Source organism: Nothobranchius furzeri, chromosome 17 (assembly GCF_043380555.1).
Source record: "Nothobranchius furzeri strain GRZ-AD chromosome 17, NfurGRZ-RIMD1, whole genome shotgun sequence".
NCBI classification, from domain to species: domain Eukaryota; kingdom Metazoa; phylum Chordata; class Actinopteri; order Cyprinodontiformes; family Nothobranchiidae; genus Nothobranchius; species Nothobranchius furzeri.
In genome coordinates this window covers 53,800,730-53,818,398 of record NC_091757.1, presented here as the reverse complement: position 1 = coordinate 53,818,398, position 17,669 = coordinate 53,800,730, and the positions used below count along the sequence as shown (strand labels likewise).

At 40.7% G+C, this 17,669-nt stretch overlaps 1 protein-coding gene across 3 annotated transcripts in view; it reads left to right on the top strand.

The window, feature by feature from the left end:
• The first annotated feature begins 4,797 nt into the window (after window positions 1–4,797).
• Window positions 4,798–17,669, top strand: part of LOC107394150 (Dmx-like 1) — a 101,248-nt gene continuing 88,376 nt past the window's right edge. For all 3 annotated transcript variants that reach the window (XM_070546168.1, XM_070546169.1, XM_054731591.2), the window contains exons 1-8: window positions 4,798–5,011; window positions 6,735–6,977; window positions 8,333–8,458; window positions 10,518–10,595; window positions 13,888–13,966; window positions 14,057–14,192; window positions 14,447–14,513; window positions 14,594–14,778. In XM_070546168.1, the coding sequence (XP_070402269.1) occupies window positions 6,891–6,977; window positions 8,333–8,458; window positions 10,518–10,595; window positions 13,888–13,966; window positions 14,057–14,192; window positions 14,447–14,513; window positions 14,594–14,778 (758 nt within the window). In that variant the 5' untranslated portion in view covers window positions 4,798–5,011; window positions 6,735–6,890. The remainder of the gene's footprint in view (window positions 5,012–6,734; window positions 6,978–8,332; window positions 8,459–10,517; window positions 10,596–13,887; window positions 13,967–14,056; window positions 14,193–14,446; window positions 14,514–14,593; window positions 14,779–17,669) is intronic.

Here is a 17,669-nt window from a genome sequence, read left to right as displayed (position 1 = left end):
AACGTACCAGATTACATCATAGCATACCTCTTAGCCAATAGTGGTGGCAGATTTAAATTAAAATACAGTGCAGAGTTTTTACCTGACAATGGCACAACACTGCCAGTTTGAGGCAGAGTATTTAAATTTTAACTAAGATGTACTGAAGTGCCAAATTATTGACGACACATGTCTGCAGCACGATTAGACACTCGTTTATTTAGTTTATCAGCAAAAAAAAATTTATTTGGGGGTGACTTGCTCTTTAATGTGCTTGTTCAACAATGAAAAGAAAGCATGTAACGCATGCACATAAAAGCAATATTTATTATTGCCACAGCTAACGACGTCATTCCTGTGCATACATTTTCAAATTGAAGCGCAGCTGATGGTTAAGTGACAGTGTGTATTTTCCCTGGCGATAGGGGGCAATACATACCAAACTCATTTCAAGCAAGCAGTATTTTTGTGTTCCAGTATGACCTTATCAGTGGACGGCCATCAGGGTCAAAAGTCTCTGGGAGTGCAACCTCCAGCAAAATGACAAGCACATCAGACTCCCTTTCATCACTGGCAGCAAGTGAAGAGGTAAATGTGTAAAATGTGTTTGTAACCGTGTCAATGGTGAATGTTTTTTAACCGTTTGTTACAAATCAGTAAATGCATTTTGTCCTCACGGGTTCCTGTAGAAGGAAACATGGCATCTTTTGTAGCCTCGCCCAAAGACGTAGGCCCGATCCCAATACTGGCACTGCGCCTTGCGTTCTTCAGCAAAGTGCACTTGGAGAAAAGTGCGAGGTTCACAAGTGTGCAGATAATAGCCGTACTGAGAGACGGAGAATTGTGTAATCAGCTACAATGCATGCTGGTATGCTGGTCGCTGTGATGCCTAAAAAATAAAACTTTATTGACAACTTTCCAAAAAACAATCAAACTATCATTTGAAATAAATGTACATTCATTGCTTCTTAGTCTAAATGTTTCAAAGCGTCAATTAATTGTTCTAAAATGAACTATTTTCATTGGAAAATACAAATTTTCAGAAAAAGCACTTGAGCATTTTCTCTCTCAACAATGAGTTGTGGGTAATACCCTACCACAGCTCAAGGGTGCAGAAGGGGCGTGATAACTCCTGCACTTGAGAATCAGGACACCCAACACACTCGCACCCCTGGTCAGTACTCTCACAATTGAAGGGCGCAACTGTGGAAGTGCGAGTTTTGAGGTTGGACCTGAGACCCGTTCCCATGTATTTTGGACCGTACTTTTATGGTTATATGTTACGAAGCCGCTAACATTTTTCAACGACTGGGCATCATTTCATTCCTTTTCAACAATGTAAAAGAAGTTAATTTACTTCTAATTAAGGACCCGTGAGACGTAAGATTCCATAGTGAATATGAAATCAATCTTACGGACCGTTGGGTTATTTAACCAGAAGATTGGAACTTTTTATAGCAGGGCTTATGTAACACTTTGTATTAACTGAGACAAGAGAAGAGACAGAGTCCTTTAAAACGTTTAAGATGATTTATTTCTGAACAGTTTAAACAATTTAAAACAAGACTAACTCTACTCTAAGTGATGGATGGATCTGGTGTAATGAGACGTGAGATGGATGGTGTATGTGTGAGTGATGTTGTAATCAGAACTCTCGTATCCGGAGAAGCAAGTCTGAATGATGTTGTGATGTTTTGCTTCTAGTTGTGATCAGAGTTTGATCGGAGTTTCATAAACACATGCAACGCCATATTGTCGCTCAACACATACCCTTCAGATGAGACCTCCGTACAGATCCAGAATGTCAGGCCCTCTGACCCCCCTTTTGGTACAGGAGCCGGTGAAACAGCGTCGGCAGTGCGACAAACTAGTCTTTGGATTGTCTCCAGGTAAAAAAGCGACAGGTGGTTGACAGCGTCAGGTGGACCCCCTTTGGGTCAGTGAGTTCAGCTTTTATTCTGAAAAGAACCGTTGCTTGGTTGGTAAAATGCAACAGATTTTATCCAGCTTGTTGGTTCTCGGCTTAAAAAGGAAGTCCGGGTGGCCGGTCCGATACTTCTCTTAGCATGCGGTGAACTGAACTAAGACGGCGTGGGACTGGTTTTATTAATCTGGATGTTTTGATTTCTGGTCGAATCAAAGTTGGCAGATTTATAAACACCACAGAGACTATGCCACGCTTCAGAAAGGAAGGTTCTGATTGGATCAGTAACAGCAATGTGTCGTGCGTTTACATTACGTGTAGTCAGCATGTCTAGTGCAGCTAGATTAAAGTCATATTACTTATTAAAGCATATTAATCATAACATTGTTATTTCACAGATTGGTCAACATTATATTATTGACTAACACTTTGTTTTGATTAGCTTTATTAAAAATAGAGTTTTTTGATTTATTAAAAGGAAAGAGTCCTTTATCTTCATTCTTCTCTTGAGCTGCAAAGGAAGCAGTTTTAGAAGCGAATGCATGACCTTGAGGCAGTCTCATGCAGACTAGTTCTGTGTCAGAGGCATCCGTGGAGAGAGGTTAATTAACCTTCGGAGGAATAGCTCCTTCATCACGTTACAACAACATTTTGATGAGTATTTCCAGAGATTAACAGTAAAAACTACACACTGTCTCAGTAAAATGAACTATTTCTTAACAATCTGAGCTATTTTGTGTTCTTTGCACACTCTTTTTGAGACATCATGTCTAATATTTACAACAAAACATGGTTAGGACTTCTTTTAACATTTACCTCACTAACACCTTGAGATTAGAGTAAATATTGTTCACTGAGCCTATAAAAAGGATGGTTTCAGTCAATAATTTTAATACATTTTGATACTTAAAGTGTGTTGTTGATTTAGGACATAATAAAGAGGTTCAATCTTTATTGCTCTAAGTTTATAGGACAAAAAAAAAACAGATATTCTTTTGTTTTCTTTTTGGAGATCTGCACTGAAGAAAATGTTGCGAGCAAAAACATTGAAACTCCATCCAAAAATACAGTACTGACTAATATATCGGTCCAGTGCTGTTTCTGTGGAAGATTTCTCTTCTGAATTCTCTGTGGATGTTTTACAATGCAGAGAAATACTGGAGGAACATTTCTATGTTCATCTGTGTGGGCATGTGCAAATATTATGTCTGTTTCCACCCACCTAGCACACATACATTACATTTAACTAGCACACATGTATTAAAATGCATAAATTTGATATTTAGCTCAGTAGTGCTGTGAAAAACTGCAGTGACCTACTTTCTGACTGGGAAGTCCACAGTTTCTTCATCACTATAAGTCGCCTGTCTTTGCTGTTGTCACTAACATGTCATTTCATTTAATTCAACAATATGTAGACTGAGTTTGAAGCCTCCAAATCCTCAGTTGCTTTCTTATTCGGTCACATTTTCGTCATTCTATTGGATTACCACTAAATGTTAATTTGACGTTGGAAATTTGATCAGAAAAAGCCCTAACATTGAGGTCAGTTGTTATTTTACTACATCTGAATAGTTGTACTTTGGCCATATTCCAATAAATGTTCACAAGCATGTACATTAGTCTCTATAATTGTATTCTTAATAAACATTTACACGATTAAAATCAGTTAACAAAAATGTGTTCACAGATCTAGTTTTTGTCTTATGAAATGGTCAGATGGAGTTCATTAGCAGCATATTGTGCAACAGTGACATCTTGTGGTGATACTTAATAAATGCAGGAACACCAAATACCCATCTTCACATTTGGTCCCAGACAAAATAAAAGCAAAAATACATCAACGTTTAGGTCCATCAACACCATGATTTACCTTCCCTTGCTAAAATCTAAAATTCTGCCTGACTATGCTGTTCTGTTTATTAAACATGCAGTAAACATAAGCGCCACACTTTCAAGTACCAACAAGGAGATTGTTCCAATTGTTTTTACAATCTTTAACTCCGCATTTGTAAATTTAGTCATAATTAAATTCCTTCTTTGAACAAAATTTCTAATTGCCTTTCTGGCATTGAGATTAAAACTTTAATTAACATTAATGTCCTTAAGGTGGTGGTTCGTGGCTGTTGTTTTTATAAAGAGTTACTTTAGAAGCTGAACAAATTAGATCATGCTGTGTAATGGATTAAATCTGTGCTCGTTTTGCATAAATAATGTTTCAAACTTGCAAAGAAAGTCATCATATTTCACAGTTTCAACTTAGAGTTCAACATCTCATGTGTGAAGCTCTTCTAAGCTCCTGCAGCCCAGTTACTGTGTCTTTTCTTCTTGCAAGTCTTCAAATAACTCAACTTCTCTACCACACCCCTCTCTGAAGCTGGGAATTTAGCTGTTTTAGAAAACAGTACTTCCCGTTTTGTTTTCCTTTAAGTCACCCATTTCCGTGCTTCTACGGTGAAACTTAAAAACAGCCTTTAATATCCTCACCCTTAATTTTCTAAATCATACTTTATTTAAAATATTTTAATACATTTTCTGCATTGATAAACTACAAAACACTGCAAAATTTAAAAATAATATTTAATGAAATAATAGTATTTTGGACCAATAAGTAATTTTTGCACCGGTAAGGTCCCATATTATAAAGTATGTTGAGTTCTAGAACAATAAACCGGTTAAAACGTATTTTTGTTTTGGTTTTTAGTCCAGCGCGTTAAAGCTCGGCAGTCGTAACGAAACTACAAGAACCACAATGCATTGCGCCGTTGCCATCCTTATCATGACATCTTCAACATAAGGAAAACCTTCCTCTGAAGGAGCCTTTTATTAGTTAACCTTGGCGAGGAGGTGACTCGTTCTTAGCATTTTGACAAGTAAATATTTACTGGTTTTGGCAAACGGAAATCATCCACCAGTAAAAGCTGTCAGAAGTCACCGAAAGCTCGCGTTGAGACCAAGAAGCTCGCTAAAAGAGAAGCTAGCTCCAGCTAACGCAGCTAACCGAGAATACTAAAACTGTATCGTTTGGGTGTTTTATTGTTCATCGAAGACAACAGCTGGTAGGGATAGCTGCTGACGGATATGACACGGAGCAACTACGCAACGTAGGTAGGTCATTTGACTGGCGGTGTCGATGTGTCTACACACACCAGAGGACGATAGCCGAACTTGGCAGCTAAGTTAGCATCATAAACTCCTAAAGGCACACTCAAGGTGGTATTAAATTACTGCTTCAAACCAGTAAGATATTTTATCTTCTTTCATCTTCTAGTTTTGTAACCGATTGATAGCTAATCTGTGGCGTCAGTCTTGGTAAGCTAGCTTGTGAAACGTTACGTGAGTTGCCACAACACAGGAAATTTAAGTTTACCATTCTTTCATTATCTGTAACAGTAGTTATAAAAACGAAACAAGGCCTTCGCTGGACTCTTCTAGGGTACGTGGTTATTTAGTAACGACGAAATCGACTTTTACAACTAATCCCAGTTTTTGCTTGGACTCAAAGTGCGTCGTTTGGTGTTAAACATGTGATGCGGATTTGCATTGTTGTTGTTTTTGCTCGAGTGGTGGTTTCTTTGAAATAGTGAGAAAGGTGATTGAGTGATAAACGATGTTGCTGTCACTTTATAACGTGGTCTAACCGGGTTGGATGTAATGTAGTAAGGTGTATTCTGGACAGGTGAGGCCTGTCTGCCTCTCCCTTGTTTTGTTTTGGTTCTCTTTTGTCCCAAAACCACTTTTTGCATTTAACTGTTTCAGGGTGGGACATCTCCGATTTTTTTTAGATAAGAAAACTGGTTTCTGGTCCTGAAACCGTATATCTTCTGCAGAAGAACAGTTTCTGAAAGAAAAAAAATAAAGTTTTTAAATAGGAGCAAAATCATGACTCATGTGGTCTATCATCTTTGATATTTTATTATATGTCAAGGTTTCAGCTGGAAATTAAGCATTTCAAATCTTTAACGGATTCATCTAAAAGTAGGAAAAAACCTCTTTGTGACATAGTTCTGTAACAGAATCCCCCAAAAGTCCATTTAAATGATTATTTTGCTCGTTTTATTTTGTATAATAACAGATTAATCAGTTCAGTTTTCTTTATTTATGACTGAATACTTCATTGGACAAAGTTAAGTGACTTTAACTAAAAAAAAACTTGTTCAGATATTGACTGAAAATGAGTGAAAAGGCAGCAAACACTCAATAGAAATAACTTATTAAGCAAGATCACAATAACAGAGACTTTTGCACAGCAGATATGCATTGAAGCGGTTTGTGATGACCGCTAACAATCCTTGCTTGCTGAGATAACGTTTCATGTTCATATCATCAACATCACTTTGTAAAGGGTACTTAACAAAGTCCTACTAAAGCCTCAATTCATATTTTCCTCCTGCATATTCTGGAGGTTACTCGCCTTCATGCATTTACTGACCTGCTTGTCTGTAATCAAGCTGTGTGCATGCATTTTTGAAAAGAGACACCTTTTAATTATAACCTCTAAAACAGCTGACAGTTTGTAATGAGAACCCATTCAAGAGAATCGATGGCTTTGATGCTATTAAGAATTGTTCAGTGATGTTGGCTAAAAATAATCCAATACTTATTTTTAGTGATTTTATTTTTTTATTTCATACAAGCGTATATTGATATGAGTAAAATGTTTCCATGCAGATTGTGACAAGTGTGAACCCACTTCTCTTGTGCACATATATTAGGATATACTTGTTTATGCAAATGAGGATGGGGTGTGATCATATATTTTTTACCTATATGTGACTGTAATCTTGATTCTTGCAACTAATTCTGCATTTCCATCTTTTCCCAAAAGCAGATCTGCAGAGATGTTGACGTGAACTTACGCGCTCCAAACAATGAATTCATCCCTCCAACGGTGTACCGTGACTCTCCCCTGGAACGGGAGCGATTTCTGAAAAAAAAAAAAAAGGAAAGTGGTGGAAGAAACGCGCTTCGACTATCGACAGGAGTCATGAATCTCCATCAGGTCCTCACAGGGGCTGTCAACCCTGGGGACAACTGTTTCTCTGTCGGGAATGTCAACGACGTGCCTTTCACGGTAAGACAAGTGGAATTCTGGAAATATTTCCCCCTGGGCAATCTAGCTCCCCTGATTCTTCAGGGGTGGCCACCTGGATTGATTTTTATTACCTGTATTAATTGCGGACAGTAAAAAAATATATGTTCTTTACTGTCTAAACCAGGGGTGTCAAACTCATTTTAGCTCAGGGGCCACATTGAGGGAAATCTAGTCCCAAGTGGGCCGGACCGGTAAATTAAAAAAATACTTCAGATTGTTTTCTTTGTTTTAATACAATCAATATAAAACAAGGCTGGAACCTGAGGACAGTGTAGAACAAGTACAACACCTGAAGTGTACTTGAAAATTTGAAAAAAATAAAAAAATCAACAAATAAAAACATTCCTTAGTGATTCAAAGAGCTTACAGATCACATGGCTAGATCAGTTTCATGCAGCACTTAAAGTATATTTGACTCATTTTACTTAACATCTTTTAGCTTTCACCAGCACATCAACATCAGAAGTCACATCCTGAGTGGCGGCCAACTTCAGGATGGGATTCAAGTTCTTGTGTGAGCCTTGAGCGCAGCTTTGTTTTATTTATACTCATTACAGAGAAAACTTGCTCACAAAGATAAGTTTATTTTAACTCTACATTGTAAAGTATGAAAATAAAGTTTACACAACCATCTCGCGGGCCGGATTTAACCCGCTTGCGGGCCGGATTCGGCCCGCGGGCCGCATATTTGACACCCCTGGTCTAAACTGTCAGAGGATCATAGTGTTGGTTGGTAAGATCTCTGGAAAACTCTGAGAAATGCTTACTCCTCATGCCCGTTTTACTCTTGAACGCAGCCCGGTCACGTTGAATCACAGCTCATGTGAGAATCTCCTTTTGAGAATGACAGAAATAGAGCAGATACATCTGATCTGTCATCTGCTTGCATGTCTGAATTGCTGAAACTAGCTTCAGGACAAGTGTAGGTTTAGTGACCCTTAATGCAGTTCTCTCTGGGTGTGTCTGAGTGTTTCTGTCCTCTCTCATCCTATCCTTGAGGCAGCAGTAGCTCAGGTGGTAGAGCGGGTTGCCTCATGATCGGAGGGTCATGGGTTTGATTCCAGCTCCCGCCAGGGGTATCCTGCTGTTGTGTCCTTGGGCAAGACACTTCAACCAACTTGCCTGTGTTAGTGGTGGTCAGAGGGGCCGACGGCACCAAATGGCAGCCTCGCCTTTGTCAGACCTCCCCAGGGCGGCTGTGGCTACAAGTAGCTTACCATCACCAGCAGTGTGTGAATGTGAGAGTGTGTGAAAGCATCTTTGGGTGTCTAGAAAAGCGCTATATAAGTTCAATGCATTATTATTATCCTGCTGCCTCTGCGTTTCTGTGATAGGCCTACGCTTCAGGCTGTGATGTGGTGATTTTGGGCAGTAACTTTGAACGGTTGCAGATCATCCCAGGGGCCAAGCATGGTAACATCCAGGTGGGTTGTGTCAGCTGCTCACCACACGGTGGACAGGTAAGGGGTTCTCAGAGATGGATGTTGATTTTGTTTTGTTTTGTGTTGCACCAAAAAAAGCACATTTTCTGTTTGTTCGATATTTCTTTGTTAAAAAAATCCTAAAATTTACAAAAACCGTTTCAGCTGTGTCCAAAAAAATGTGTGTTTTTACATAAAAACCTGTTTGCAGGACAGTTGTGTGCTGAGTGAAAATATTGCAGGATTCCTATTACTGTAGCATTATTTATTGCAAGGAAGTAAATGTATTTGTATTACTTTTTAAAATACGATTGGCCACTGAGTTTAACATGCAGGCTGAACATGAAAACAGTCTTCTACCTAGAGATCGGTACCGAATTCAGTACTTTTTAAGGTACCGACCGAATTCCATAGTACCGACTGAGCACTGATTCACGTCATTTGAAACGGTGCCTCGTTTCGGTACCTGTCCTTCATAACGAGAACTTGCCTAGACAGCTGCGCATGCGCAAGAGCGTCATGTCGTCGGTCCCTGCGAGTGAGTTGTAAACAGAGCAGCATGGTAGAAAGAACGCACGCTAAAGCTTGGGTCCACTTCACTAAATGTGATGGGTAACTGGGTGATGATGAAACCAGCGACAACGATCTAAGTGAGACATCCTCATCTCAATCTGCTCCGGTAGTTAAATAAACTGTTTAAGATAACGTTAGCTTGATATGTTAGCTTCCGTTTCGCTAATGGTGCGTTCGCTTTCTCCTCGGAACTCCGAATTTCTGACTAGAAGAACATGAACGCGCACTAAAGTTTGGCTTCACTTTACTAAATGTAACGGGTGATTGGGACCGGTGGCGCCAGTGCTCGGCAGCCTCGCCTCTGTCAGTGCGCCCCAGGGCAGCTGTGGCTACATCGTAGCTCATCCCCACCAGTGTGTGAATGGGTGAATGACTGAGTGTGTTGTAAAGCGCCTTGGGGGGTTCCAGGACTCTAGAAGGCGCTATATCAAATACAGACCATTTACCATTCCACACCCACCTCCTTAATAAAAAGTTCACTTTCATTATTACTGCATTCACAAAATTTCACACTCCCTGTTCGTTATGGACGAGAAATCCAGGATTACAACATTTACTGAGCATAATGAAGATCACAAAAGCAGATTTCCTGTTTTAGTAATGGTGTGCAGCTGTTTAAGCAGCAGACAGGCCTGCTGTGGTTTAAATGAAGGAAAAGTGCCCAGCCGCCCCTAAACGGCTCCCTCGTGATGTTTAATCCTATTCTCTTGGGTCAGAAGTTCCTCACAAGCCTCCAGCGTGGACCAGCATCTACTTAGGAATGCTCAGTCGGCACGCTGTGCACCTCCACGCTGCTGCTCTCTGCTCGGCTGCGGTATTTGCAGTGAAATCACTTCATGTCCCGGGGGGTTTGCTCTTTAGGGTTGTGTTTTTGTAAATACCGATAACCTCTTGCTTTAAAATCAGTTTTCTAAATTCATTTTTTGTATAATAAATGACTAAAGCGGTCAATTTATTAAAGTAAAAATCAAATCAAAAGAATTATTCAATCACAGAGAAGGAAATAAAAGTTTTATTAATAATTTTATGCTTTCTGATACACTGAAAAAACAGAAAAAGTCAATTTTTGAAGCTTAACTTGCATGTAAAATGTTGTTAAGTGTTCAAATTCAAATAGTCGACCCTAATCAAAGAACAACGTTTTCTTTGAGCAGATGTTTGTCTGGTAGGATTTCTGTGTGATTGTGCTTGAACACATGAACCTTTGTGTATTTATCGTACACGCGTGACGTCTGCATGTGATTCGCTCTTTCAGTGTTCAGCTAATTAATGACCTCGTTTAAAGCATGGTTGGTATTTTTTTACCGTAGGTATTTTTGTGGATTCTCTGTGCATGCATTAATGTTAAAGGGTGTAAATGTGTTTGGTTTTTACAAATGTCATTATTTGGCTAAATTAGCATTTTATCACCTTTAATTTTTATTTTACGAAAGGATTACGATGACTTACTTCACTGACATAGGATTTGGGTTTTCCTATTTTAGAAACGTCCTGATGCGTCTGATTTTTGTCTTCGTTATGACAGATTGCAGCTTCCTATGGAAGCATCGTCTGTGTGTTTGAGCCTGTTCAGCTCTCAGATCTAAAGGAAACATCCGTGTCGGTAAGTAGCTTCATGTTTTCTTACGTTTAACGGTCTACTGGTGTTTGCACTGAGATTATCCACATTACTCCTATAAAAATATCAAGAGAGCTACAGTTAAAGTTAAAGTCATCAGTTATTGCAGTAATGTTTAATGGTTCTTTATGGTGAAGTCTGTTGTTAGACTAAGCAGCCTTGAAAACTTTTAAAACTTCAACTTTCCTGACCACAGTCGGTCAACTTGTGGTGTAATCACATGTGACTCGCATGAAAGCAGCTGTTGTGCAATCTTAATATAGGATAGAAAATTCCTTTATTGTCCCTCAGTGGAGAAGTGTTGGTGTAACAGCAGCAAAGCAGCTGAGAAAACCAAAGTATTGATGCGGCAGGTTCCGTTTATCTTCTATTTTAATAAATACATTTCTGAGGTCCTACCTCAAGTGGAGGAGTTTAAGTATCTCAGGGTCTTGTTCACGAGTGAGGGTAGGAGGGATCGGGAGATCAACAGGCGGATTGGTTCGGCGTCTGCAGTGATGCGGACGCTGAGCCGATCTGTTGTGGTGAAGAGGGAGCTGAGCCAGAAAGCCAGGCTCTCGATTTACCGGTCGATCTACGTCCCAATCCTCACCTATGGTCATGAGCTTTGGGTAACGACCGAAAGAACGAGGTCGCGGATACAAGCGGCCGAAATGAGTTTCCTCCGTAGGGTGGCCGGGCTCAGCCTTAGAGATAGGGTGAGGAGCTCAGACATTCGGGAGGGACTCGGAGTAGAACCGCTGCTCCTCCAGATCGAAAGGAGTCAGTTGAGGTGGTTTGGGCATCTGGTCAGGATGCCTCCTGGATGCCTCCCTGGGGAGGTGTTTCGGGCATGTCCTGCCGGCAGGAGGCCCCCGGGTCGACCCAGGACACGTTGGAGAGGTTACATCTCCAATCTGGTCCGGGAACGCCTTGGGGTCCTGCCGGAGGAGCTGGTGGAGGTGGCCGGGGAGAGGACGGTCTGGAGCTCCCTAGTTGGGATGCTGCCCCCGCGACCCGGACCCGGATAAGCGGAGGAAGACGACGACGACAACCTCATTTCTGTGTTACTTGAGAATGTTTTGGTAGAGAATTTACTGCTAGTAAAGTTTGATTTTAAATGCCATTAAAGTGATAGTGTGTATTTTCCCTGCCAATAGGGGGCAGTAGATGCCTAAATTGTTGCAAGCAAGCAGTATTTTTGTGTTGGAGTAAGACCTTACCAAGGGATGCCTATTAGGGTCAAAAAGCTCTGGGAAGTGCAAACTTTAGCAAAATAACAAGCACATCAGACTCCCTTTCATCACTGGCAACAAGTGAAGAGATAAATGTGTAAAACAACAACAACATTTAACAATGATGAAAGTTTTGCAACTTTGTTACAAATCAGTAAATGCATTTTGTCCTCACGGACTCCCGTAGAAGGAAACATGGCATCTAATATGGCGTCATTGGCAGTGAATGAGTTAATTTAAGAGGTCCACCGATATTGTTTTTTCTATTGCAGTTACCGATGCCGATATGTAGAAGACATGTTCCGTATCTAGATGTTTTCCACCTTATTTTCATGCTAAAATTTCACTAATAACATCAGTTGATGCACAAAATTTCTGAAACCGAATCAGCTTTTGAACTCTGAATTTAAATGTTAAATATTAACTTTGTGCACTGACCAGTGTTTAAGTCAGACACTTAAATAAAGTTCATTTGGAGTATTTGTTATGCAGATGTTCTTAGGGAATGTAAAAATACATTTAAATAAAATATTGCAACTGCACTGGGCTGCCCGGAGATGTGCCTGACTTTAGATCGGCGTTTCTAAGGACAAATATTGGTTGATTATCTACATCGCTTTTCTTCCGGCTCTTGGAGGGTGCAGACACTTTTTTCCTCCTCTCCTCCATATCTTATCCTCAAGGCCCTTTGTCTGTCTCTATGTGCTGGGTGCACGGCTGCTTCTGCATTTTTCTGGAAACTGAAATTCACTAAAATGGATCACGTCAGTTGGTCTCTCAACGCGATTGATAAAATGTTTTCAACAATGAGAACGGGAGAAGGGGCTCCCGGATGCCCCTCCATGGACAGACCCAGTTGGACACGCCATGGACTCCTGGAAACAGTGGAACTTGATTTGTTTATCTCAGCTGTCTGTAGAGGACTCTGAAGACGTGTGGATATTTGTGGTGTTGGTGTCGGGTTTCCTGCTCATTGGCCTTGGAGACTACCTGGCTTACCGGAAAATTTACGAGCTGTCGAGGAACATTGGCCTGCTCCCGGAGCTCAGAGATGGATTGCACCACGCTGTGAATTCACAGACTCACGTAATTGCTGAGATGAATCGTAAGCTTGGGACTTTGGCGGAGATATATTCTTTGGCACAAAAGATGGATGCCATCAAGGATAGAGTGGACGAATCAGCACAGATTGGGATAGATTAATGTCCATTATTGGGATTTTGAGAGGTTGAGGACCATTATCTCAGTCTGGCCCCAAAATAATTTCTAATCGGAATCTGGCGTCCTTGAGCCTGCAAGGCTCCAACGAAAACTCCCCCCTCAGAAGATAAGTGGAATGTGCCGTCGCTATGGCAACTCAACTCTGTCTGCTTTCCCAGCCTGGGCGGGACAGCGGGAAGGCCGCTGAAATGTTCCAGGGTCACTGCAACCCTCCAACCCTCAATGCTCCTCCCCTATCCACACTGAGGTGACATGCGCTGCTTATCGTGGCTGCAGGAACTGAAGTGGGGATAGTCCCAACCCACCACCCCACCTAGTGGACACTTATGTTGTGTTGTCTGAAGTCTGTTGCATATCTGAGGTGTTTTTTTTTGCAGAGCAAAGCTGCCCTCCTGGTGGAGGGTAACTCTGAAGTGCCTTTTTTTCCCTCCACCTGAACCAATCCTCATGTAACCCTCTTTTCTCTATTAAGGTAGCGCGACTCAGGGTTGCGACTGACCACAGTCACCAATTCTTGTCATGTGTCTTGCCCATGTATGTCTGATCTCTGAATTGTGTGTACTGAAACTCTAATTTCCCTCTGGGATTAATCAAGTATCTTTGATTGATTGATTATCAACATACTATGTGTTGTGTTGGCTTTTCATTTATGATTTTCTGGTGTTGATCCCCCGTAACTGGCAACAGCTGTGAAATCATGAAACGACAGCGAGAAAGGGACTTTTATCACTTAGGAGAGTGAACTGCAGTTACCTAATTCGACCACAGGATGTCATTCTTACAAATTGCACCTTTAAAGTGATTTGATTTATTGAGTCACTTTTACATCACATTTCTTACAGAAATTGAAATGCCAATGGCAGAAGACTGGTCAGTTTGTTTTGGAGTCCATGGTACGAAACCTGGCCTGGCACCCCACAGGTACCTCCGTCTTCGCTCAAACGTGTTACAGATTTAGGTTTGAAATGTTTCACGAGACAGATTCATGTGTGTATTTGTGTGTGTTTGCAGGTAATACTCTGTTAACAGGCTCTACTAGCCTCCAGTTGTGGTCTAATGATGATGGTGGAACAGATGAAGCTGAAGAACGGGGAAGGCGGACCACACGAGACTCTGATTCTACCTGGAAGAGCATCTGGCAGTGCAGGTAGGAACTACCAAAGTAAATCTTCTTCACCTGATGAATCTAACTTGTTTTATGTTATCATTAATATTTCTTCTTACAAATGACATAAAGGATAAAACAAACTACTGTACCTCCTCTATTTATTTTACATTCTTGGTATTTAGGTCTATGCTCCACAGATTTTATCTTAAATATTACTATTATTTATAAATTCAGTCCAATTCAGAGAAAAGTTATTTTCTGATTGATTTTTTTTTTATCTCTTCTGTTACCAGGACTGCCTCTTCAGTCACGTTTATGAAATTCTCTCCTGATGGGGAATTCTTTGCCACTGCTGGACAGGTGAGGGGGTTTTAACCTCTATGAACATCAATTCAGGGACATTTAATCTCTAATCATGTGAGTTCTGTTTCTCTTTGCAGGACGACTGCCTGATAAAGGTCTGGTACAACACCAACAAGTGGAAGTCGTGCGCCGCCAGACTGTTTACACCTCCTGATGCCAGCGGGGACGTCCATGGAGATCTGGCCTTCTCCTTTGTCTACTTGGCCCATCCTCGCTCTGTCACCGGCTTCTCTTGGAGGAAGACTAGCAAGTACATGCCCCGGTATGAAAACGGTCAAACCGCCACCTCAACAGCCGTGGACGTTGTCCTTTCTTGTGTCGTTTTTTTTCTGCAGAAGTGAAAAGCTGGTAGCTGTGTTCCTCAGAGACATTCTTTAGTCTTTTACAGAATTTTATTCAACCACATATTGTAATATTTTATATTAACTAGTAGCGTTGGGTACCGAATTCGGTACTTTTTAAGGTACCGACCGAATTCCACAGTACCGACTGAGCACCGATTCACGTCATTTCAAACGGTGCCTCGTTTCGGTACCCGTCCTTCATAACGAGAACTTGCCTAGACAGCTGCGCATGCGCAAGAGCGTTATGTCGTCGGTCGCTGCGAGCGAGTTGTAAACAGAGCAGCATGGTAGAAAGAACGCACGCTAAAGCTTGGGTCCACTTCACTAAATGTGATGGGTAACTGGGTGATGATGAAACCAGCGACAACGATCTAAGTGAGACATCCTCATCTTAATCTGCTCCGGTAGGTAAATAAAATGTTTAAGATAACGTTAGCTTGATATGTTAGCTTCCTTTCCGCTAATGGTGCGTTCGCTTTCTCCTCGGAACTCCGAATTTCAGACTAGAAGAACATGAGCGCGCTCTAAAGTTTGGCTTCACTTTACTAAATGCGACGGGTGATTGGGTGAAGATGAAACCAGCGACAACGATCTAAGTGTGAGGCATCATCGTTTTAATCAGCTCCAGCAGCTAAATAAACTGTTTAAGATAACGTTAGCTTGATAAGTTAGCTTCCATTGCCACCATTGTTATCAGCTAGTGGTGCGTTCGCTTTCTCCTCGGAAATTCTAACTTCCCAGTAGGAAAAATCAAATGAAAAAGGACGGCAAAAGGAATGAAGATACACAGTAAATTTAGTTCACAGTAAAGATGTTTGCTTCAGTTTAATTATCAGCTTATAAAACTACAAGGACGATGTTAAAATACAAACAGTTGTATGTTATTTATTGTGATATTTATCAAATATGGTTATATACTGAGAAAAATATATATTTTATTATAAAGGAGAATTAAAATATGAAACACTCAAAACTATCTAAAATTGGTACCATTAAGTACTAGAGGTGTGAATCTTCACTTGTCTCCCGATTCGATTCGATTACGATTATTGGGTCAACGATTCAATTCGATTCGATATCCCGATGCATCACGATTATTTCATATTGATTTGTTTTCATCGATAAATAGAAGATGTCAGATAACTGCTTTTTATTTTTTTTATCAAAAACGTAATTGACACAACCTGCCATCCCTCAAAATCCCTCCATTCACAACAGGTTAGGACAAAACATTTTAAACATTTAAGAAGATTTAACAAAGTAAAACATCTGTTTCCTGGTTCAACACCACGCCTCAGGCTGAGAAAAACACGCTTTGCAAAAACTCACAAAATCTAAAAAAGTACTGAAAACCTACAGGACACATAATGTAATAATAAAATCCATAATGGGTTCATATATGAGTGTTTCATGTCTCTGAGCAGCTCTAGAGTCAAATATTTATGCCACAGTTCAAGGATGTCAGAAATAACACCAAATGAAATGTTTGACTTAGTTTGTTATTTTATTTGAACCCAGCGGTTCGTTTCTGAAATGTTGGAGAATTAATCAAGTTCAGTTTGATGCAGAAAATAATAAAACACAAAACAAATTCTACACTTCCAATAATATTTAAGATGTGTGTTTTATTCTTTCTGATAATAACACCAGCAGAAGGCTGTGGGCTGGATTAGGATTAAATTACCCAGCTGATGGATCTCCTTCACTAACCAGCTAACTACAAACCTTTCCACTAACCTGTCCTGTGGGACCCTCACCCTGTAACCCTCGTGTCCATGCTGTCTCTGGAGGAGCAGATAGGAGACAGACCTCCTGTAACTTAAAATGAACCAAAGCTTCCTCCCAGTTTCTCTTTAAGATGAGTTTAACATCAGTTTATCTTCATGACACAAAATAATAAAGTGGAACAAGAACTTCTATTTCTCTCTCCTTTTAACTTCTCCGTGTCCCTAAATAAAAGAGACAGACGATCACGCTGCAGCCGCTGTCACTGACCCCGCCCCCTCCCCAAGACCAGATCTCCCTACATTACAACAAGCAGTCTGACTGAGCGCTTCCAGGAGAAATAATAATTAAATTATGAAAATAATAACGCGTGTTTGGAGGAGCGTCCTCCGATCGTCTCTCTGAGCAGACAGTGTCTCTCTCTCTCTGTCGCTGATCGAGCGAGCGGAGCGCGCCTCACGACAACCGCTCAATTAACATAATTCACGGCCCAAATCCAACAGAACCGGTCGGGCTGATTCGGTTCCGGTTTGGTCTCGGGTGACAACTCTAGCGCTCAGCCCTGCAGTACCACATTAAGGCGGAGGTAAATGTGGAGGACGCTCACTCTGACAGATTTGGATCTGCGCTGGTGCCGCCGTTAAAAAAACAAAACTACATTCCACTATAATCGATTATGGCGTACTCTTCTACGATGCAGAATCGTTTTATGTCCGCATCCCGATGCATCGATTATTTGATTATTTTCCTCAGCTCTATTAAGTACCGGTATCGATTCCTAGGTACCGGCAATTAGTACCGAATCTATTCAGATGTCAAAGGCACCCCTCCTTATTAACTAGTTCAGTGCTCTGAGGGGTGTCATTTCTCCATTTATCTTATAAATTTGCAGCAGATTTAATTTAGAAAATGAATTCAAACAGAAATCTTGTTACCTTGGCGAAATAATAAAAACATTAAAATGCTGTTGGACTAATACATGAAGCCATCTGAGACCGTCCCTAATCCCTGTTTCATTTTTGAAGCTATTAGACGCCACGCTGTGGGTTAAGATGCCTTTGAGTGCTCATCCGTGATTAGATGC